Below are 6902 nucleotides of genomic sequence, written 5' to 3'. Positions count from 1 at the left end.
CGGTGTTGCGAGGCCCGCTACTGCCAACTCGACTGCTTCCTTTTCAGTTATACGAACCGAATAACATCGGTTCCTAAGATTCCTGAAGCGCTGGATGTATTCTGCCACAGTTTCTCCACGCTTCTGACGTAATTGTGCTAGATCGGCAATGCCGGACTCGGAAGCCTCTGAATGGTACTACATATGGAACTGTTCTTCCAACTGCTTCCAAGTCCGGATGGAGTCTGGTGGCAACGAGGTGTACCACCCGAAAGCCGATCCCGTGAGGGACTGTGAGAAGAGCCTCACGCGTAGCTGATCCGACAACGAGGCCGGTCCTAGTTGCGCCAAATATCGGCCTACGTGCTCGATGGAGCTGGAACCATCGATCCACTCGAATTTGGAGAAATCGGGGAGCCGATATTTAGGTGGTAGCGGGATCATCTCGTAGTCGTCGGGGTACGGCTTGGAATAGCCGATTGCCCTCCTTTTCGGCACCATGCCGAACCGATCTCTCGGTATGGTGCCGATCCGATCCGCTGTCTTGGCTGCAGGAGTTGAACTACGAAGATTCGCCGGGGTGGCGTACTTAGCCAGCCATGTTTGCTTTTCCGGCTACGAGCCAAGCTGCAGGAGGCTGAGCTCGGAGGTTCGTCGGGGTGGCGTACTTAGTTAGCCACGTACGCTTCTCAAGATGCGTTGCCGACGTCCCTCCTGTTTTCCCGAAGTCCCTGATGTTGTGGCCTGGTTTGTGAGCGCCCGGTTACCGCAATGCGGCACATACGTGCACGTGTACCCGTGAGGGATCTCCTTAGGCGCCTCGAGCAAGAGCTGGTAGTCACTAGGGTCACCACCGATCTTGTAGACGACGAATGCCGGTGAAGCCGGCACTTCGGTGCTGCCAACGCAAATGGCGGCGGTGGACGGGACCCGGAGTGGCAACTCTCCTTGGTGCGTCCCGAGAGCTGGTCCTGACGGCGAGTGCTGGTGCCTCATGATCTCCCGGATCACGCGAAGAGCGACACGCTCCAACGTGTTGACCGAGGTTCTCGAGTGGCGGTGTAGCGAGTGAGCCACCGGGTAGTTGATCTCTGCCGCGGGGACCTGGTGCGTTCTTCCGACGGGGCAGAGAGGTCTATCCCATCTAGTGCACCATTAGGCGAGAACCCCTTCCACCTGATGCCATGTGAACGGGTTCTGTGGAAAGAACCGATGAGGTCGGCCTCGAGGATGACTTTGATCTCGTCATACTTCTTCTTGAGCTCATCGATCAGATCCTCGTACGTGACTGGAGTGCCGTCCGCCATCTCAGATGTAGATGGCGAGGTGGTTGATGTCGAAGCATGTCCCACCGGGCGTGCCAGAATGTGTTGACGTCCGAAACCCACCGGCGGGCAGCGACGGGCAACACCGTAGAGCCGGGAACAACCTAGGGCTGCGGCTGGCCGAGGTCCCTCCGAGCGACGGCCCGCAAAGCCTTCCGGTCACACGTCCGATGCTTGATGCAAGGGCGTGCCACCTGACCTATACCTGGTCAGGAAGGTGATGGAGATGCCTCGCTTAGTTTCCTGCATGGCATACACGTAAACATTAAATACGAGCCTCGATCGGCTCTCAGGTTATCCTGTGAATCGACTCAGGGAGCCGATCCACCCATGATTCGTACGAGGTGCACGAATATATGGTGGTCCTGCTTGATCAAGATAAAGCTAATTAGATCTACGACGATTTAGGGTTTTCACCGCATAATCGGATCATCCTACTCACGATTGGGCCTCGCGGCCACGCACGGTGATCGTAAGCCGATCCTAGATAGGGCCTAAAAACAAACACGAGGTTGATCCCCGGAACATCCTGTCTAGGACTAGCAAACGACACCCTACGTGCCGCTGGATCCTCCAACCCTTTGTAAGGCCTAACTATTGCGGATATTAAACTAATCCTTGATGAACAAGGAGCAACCGTAACGGATCAGATCTACTAAATAATGATCAAGCGGGGTGCCGCCCCACACCTAAGATAGGTGTGAGGGCGGCTAGACATGCAAGGGTTGCACTACGATAGCATGTTACGCGAAGGACTATGCTAACCCTAACACATCTATGATAACTACGTTGCTCGCCATCAAAAAGGCTTCGATACGAGCAACGCATGAACAACGTGGAGCTTGTCTTGCATAGATCGCAAGATGCGATCTAGGCAGCATGTTGCTACCGGTAGAAACCCTCGAGACGAAGGAGTTGGCGATGCGCCGAGATTGATTTGTTGGTTGAACGTTGGTTGTTGTTTATTCCATAAACCCTAGATACATATTTATAGTCCAGGGGACTTTCTAACGTGGGAATAATCCCCACCGTGCACGATACAGACTCTAACTTTTAATCTAAGATACAATCTACCATAATTAAAGATACACGGGCAATCTAGCCCAAACTCTTCGTGCAAGGCCGCTTCAGAGATCTTCCACGTGTGATCTTCCAAGCCCATCTCTCTTACGGCCCACTCCCTGATTTGGCCAAAATCTGGTGATAACAAACACTGTCTACAGGAAAAGGAGGGGGCGTAGACATCACTACTCTGAGGGATGTAATATTTGCGGAATGGTACTTCGTGAATGTTATATCAACGACTGGCATACTACAACATGCAGTGGTATGCAGGGTCACCACAGATCTCCCCGCCGGAGCTCGCTGCGGTATCTCACGCCATCACGCCGCCGCTGAGCGAGTCCGCGGGAGGCCGGGAGGTGGGCGCGGTGATGGAGGAGTTGGACGCGGATCGCGACGACATCGCGTGGACCTGGGCGAGTTCGTGGCCTTCCACGGCTGCGGTCGAAGGGAGCGTGACTTGGACGTGGAGCTGCGCGCCGCCTTCGATGTCTACGACATCAACGGCGACAGACGCATCTCGGTGCTGGGTCATGGTCGACGAGTTCCAGTCGCCAGCGTCCGTGCCAGAGATATTTCCAGACGCAAAAGAACTTACCGTTGGAGGCACTCTGACGCAAACGGACGGTTTAATTTTTGGTGTGGTCGGACGCGACGCAAACGGTCAAAATACGGACGTTTTTTGTGTCCGTTTGCGTCTCCCCGGTGGAGCTGCCCTGACGCCGCAACCCCCAAAGAAAGCAGCAGTCGAACCTCGAGAAATAGTGCACCCCGGTGGACACGAGCATGCGGGCAGTGGGAGAGCGGCGAATCTACCGGCGCCTGTAGGTGTAGTAGTCACATCTACCATTAAACGATTGCTTTTTGATTCGTGCCGCTATTCCCGGACCCTGACCCATTGTTTGGCTTACCGTTTCGAAACCCGGAGGAGGAATCGTAGAATACGGCTGGGGTCGAACTGACGCAGGTCAGATACAGCCACTAACCGGGCCCATCCCGAACCCACCGGCTTTCTCTTCCCCGAGAGCCTGGACATCAGATCTACCATGTGTTCTTGAGTTCCTTGCTCACCCCTCCTCGAATCTCCTGTAGGCTTCAGATCGTCGCGGCTGCCTTCTCCGTCCATCTGCCGGAGAGCCGCACTGTCGCGTCCATCCTCGTACATAAGTTCGTCCATCTCCCACCATTATCAGGTAGGCAGCAGTTCTTCTCTCTGACCTAATCCCTGCTTTGCTTATTCCTCTTTGGCCGCCTCAATCGATCTACCAAACATCTACAGTCAATCGAAACATAGATTCTAAAGCTAAAGGTATCGGTTCTAATTGTATTTTTGGGGATTCACTGCCCAATCTGATTCGGCACCGCGTTTAAAATGGTAATTTATAAGCTTCAGCTTCGTATATCAATTAGCTTATTTGTTTCCCATACAGTAGATAAGGAAATTTACTACCCAGGAGGATTGTATGGAGACAGACTTGTGCCCCAGCCTGGATATTTCGTTGGTTTGCTGAACAGTGTACATAATACTTGGATTCCAGAGATTCCAGTGTATAAGCATGTTAATTGGTGCGGCCATATTCGGCGTACACTGATGTATGAAGCAGAGAGAGTGCAGGACCTCATCAAAAGAGGGGTTAAAGTCATCCAACCTGGTGGCTGAAGCTTATACGCCAAGGTTTTCTATCGTTTTAAATTGAAATCATTACATTTATAAAATCCCTGACCTGCACATTGGATTGCTAACATATCTTTTCTAAAAAAACATTTTTTCCTATGTTTAGGTACATTATCTTGATAATCTCCACCTAGAGGGATTGCCGTTAAGTGATCGAATGTTCCCAAGAGCATTCCTGTTCACTGAAGATGTTATGGCTCTTCATTGGGTAAAGTCACCAATTGATGGATCAAGAGAGTTTCGGCAATCTATGGTATGTGATACCTGACAGATTTAATAGGAGTTAGCTTGCGCTTTCCAACTAATGCTAACCATTTTTGTTCCATCCTTAGATGAAAAGGGAGTAGATCTGTGTTATTCTAGACGCACCTTGCCTTCTGGATACAGACCACGGATAGCACAACCGAATCATCCTCCGCAAAAAGAAAAGGATATCAAACAATTCAGTGTGAAGGTTGGTTTCACGCTCACGCGCAACTGATAACGATGTGTATACATATGTTCTAAATATCTATGGTTCATTCATTTTCAGAGCAAGGACGCAGAAAAATTACCACGGGCATGCGTATATTGGAGGCATCAAATCGGAGGAACAATTTGAGAACCCTAAATAAAGGTAGTACGTCCCTGAAAACTACTTACACCACATGGCTAATACTTCATCATACTATTTCCTCTTTGCTTCATGTTATTATGTACATTGCAGGTCCAGAAAAAATAAAACCAAGGCTTAGCCCTCTATGTAGTAGTACAGACCAAGGTACAGAATGCAAATTCGCCTTCTTTATTAACCACTGTTACACTTCAATTTTCTTCATCCGTACATTTAGTTTTTTAAGTACAAAATTCTTGTTGGCACTATAATTATTGTAATGACACAAATTCTTCAAATGCTTATCATTGTTACAGTACTAAAAATATTATATCAAAACTATCGTCCATGTTTACACGCAATATTACTATATCTCATATTTCTTCAAAACAAATGAACAATTCATTTCAGAATATATAGTGTTATCAAATTGAACATATAAAGATTTTTGACCAAGAAGTCATATGAACTTTCTTAATTTCTCATTTGCACTAACCTAATTAGGGGCCAGTGTTCGTTCCGAATCCGGGAGGCTAATCGCTGCTCCTCCAATTTCAAATGATGCATCTCCAACAGCCATATCTCCATTTGAAATACCTTTCGTCCACCGTGATGCATCTGTTTTCCAGTGGCACAACTTTTACGAATTGTTGAAAAATGGGAAGGTTGTCCGGCTAGAATGGTAATTTTACTGGCACAACCTACTGTTTTTGTTTCCAGTTACTTCTATTTCATGACATATATAACTGGTGGAAAATGTACTTTATGTTCTCCTTCAAGGGAATGGTTCGTCCACTCCGAACCGCGGAAGATAAGCATTTTTGGATGGGCTCTTAGAGCAGCGATGATCCCAGGAGGCTACTTCACAATTAATATAATAGATGCTATTCAACGTGTGTACCTAAGCAGAGACAATGGTATGTACATGTTGAATCCTAAAAGATGGCGCCACTTCATTGCTGCATCCTGGACTGTAAGTTCAGTTACTTCTTTTCTCTTTCCCGAATCGCGCCATCAAATTGCTTGCTTAATACATTACTTATCCAGGATGTCGTGTTGCATGGATCATATGGAACTGAAATGCTGTACCAGAGCAATTATTTTGTTGGACCTCACATCCTTTATGAACTGCGTCATTGTCGAATGGTAACATCATATAATCCAAACTGATTGAGATACATCTTGAGCCTTATTTCTACTCTCAAAACAGTTCCCCGCACCGGTTAACCTTGATGGCAGTTGGAGCTGCTACTTCTGGGATTTTCTCAACAAAGAAATAATTGTGCTAGATCCACAGATGCAGCTGTGCAAGGGAAAGGACATACACAAACGTCATGGGGGTGTAGTTAAACTGTTGCATAAAGCTCTATTTTTAGTCATCAACCGGTTATTTCCAGAATGGGATATTTCTTCTGAGAAGTGGAAAAGGGTATATAGGAATGATGTCAGTCCTCGTTGCCAATGGTACATACATTCAAGAAAACTAATGGGCTGGATCTTACTGAGAGTATATAGTCATCAACCTTACTTAACACATTGTTTTCTTATTCCTAAAATGCATTTCTTGTAGGGGAGAGTCTGGACTCTATTCTGTGCATTATGCTTACACATTTAATGGGCTGGATCTTACTGAGAGTTTAGATATGGTAAGATTGAAATTTACTGTCGTCTTTGGTTCAAACATTGGATATCCTCTAATATAGTCATTGACAGTTTATGATCGCTCAATTAATTGCAGGGATATCACAACAACCGTAGGGCAAAGTTGATATGGATGCTTCTTGCAATGTGGGGGAATTCTGGAATTGTTCCACCAGAATTTGGCCAGCTCATGTACCCTTCAGCATGACATAGTAAAATGGTACTGGTCGTTTCTTTTTGATGTGCGAGTGCCAGCGATGTCGTTCATCCTGCTACCAATATGGACATCTGTAACAGTTTGTATTGAATTTCAAAATGTAATATTTTCCTACCAAGATATATCTGCTGATGTGGAATCAATCCAAAACTATTGTTCCGTAGCGACCAATATACCATGGAATTTTTTGGACCATGGTTTCCAGAAGTTGCACATTTCAATCAGATTGCATTGCTATTGCTCATGTATTTCAGACCTTTTGAACCAAAGTAAGATCTATGTTAAAGTAAGATCTAGAAGAATGAATTGGTTTCACAAGTTTACTATGGAATCATTCAACCGTTTGACAAGTTGAACAATGAATTCTCTAACTGTTCAAGAAGTTCACCATTGTTGTTGCAATTAATTGTT

General features: G+C 46.9%; 1 protein-coding gene and 1 long non-coding RNA gene across 5 annotated transcripts; both read left to right on the top strand.

The window, feature by feature from the left end:
- Positions 1-3356: 3356 nt before the first annotated feature.
- Positions 3357-4687, top strand: LOC124688419. Of its 4 annotated transcripts, none has more exons than XR_006998524.1 (5): positions 3357-3559; positions 3821-4041; positions 4148-4294; positions 4374-4495; positions 4574-4687. It is a non-coding gene; the product is annotated as an uncharacterized LOC124688419 (long non-coding RNA). The 4 variants fall into 4 exon arrangements; XR_006998522.1 differs by having other exon boundaries at positions 3800-4041; XR_006998523.1 differs by having other exon boundaries at positions 3797-4041.
- Positions 4688-4754: 67 nt separating this feature from the next.
- On the top strand, positions 4755-6698 carry LOC124688418. The gene is made up of 7 exons (XM_047222099.1): positions 4755-4801; positions 5138-5315; positions 5414-5606; positions 5681-5779; positions 5844-6097; positions 6204-6279; positions 6372-6698. Exons 3-7 carry the CDS (start codon positions 5478-5480, stop codon positions 6480-6482), a joined length of 669 nt encoding a protein of 222 aa, XP_047078055.1. The 5' UTR covers positions 4755-4801; positions 5138-5315; positions 5414-5477; the 3' UTR covers positions 6483-6698.
- The last annotated feature ends 204 nt before the right edge of the window (positions 6699-6902 follow it).

The sequence above is a fragment of the Lolium rigidum genome, chromosome 2 (genome assembly GCF_022539505.1).
Source record: "Lolium rigidum isolate FL_2022 chromosome 2, APGP_CSIRO_Lrig_0.1, whole genome shotgun sequence".
NCBI classification, from domain to species: Eukaryota; Viridiplantae; Streptophyta; class Magnoliopsida; order Poales; family Poaceae; genus Lolium; species Lolium rigidum.
Note: the sequence above shows the minus strand (reverse complement) of the source record. Positions and strands in the feature narration are given on the sequence as shown.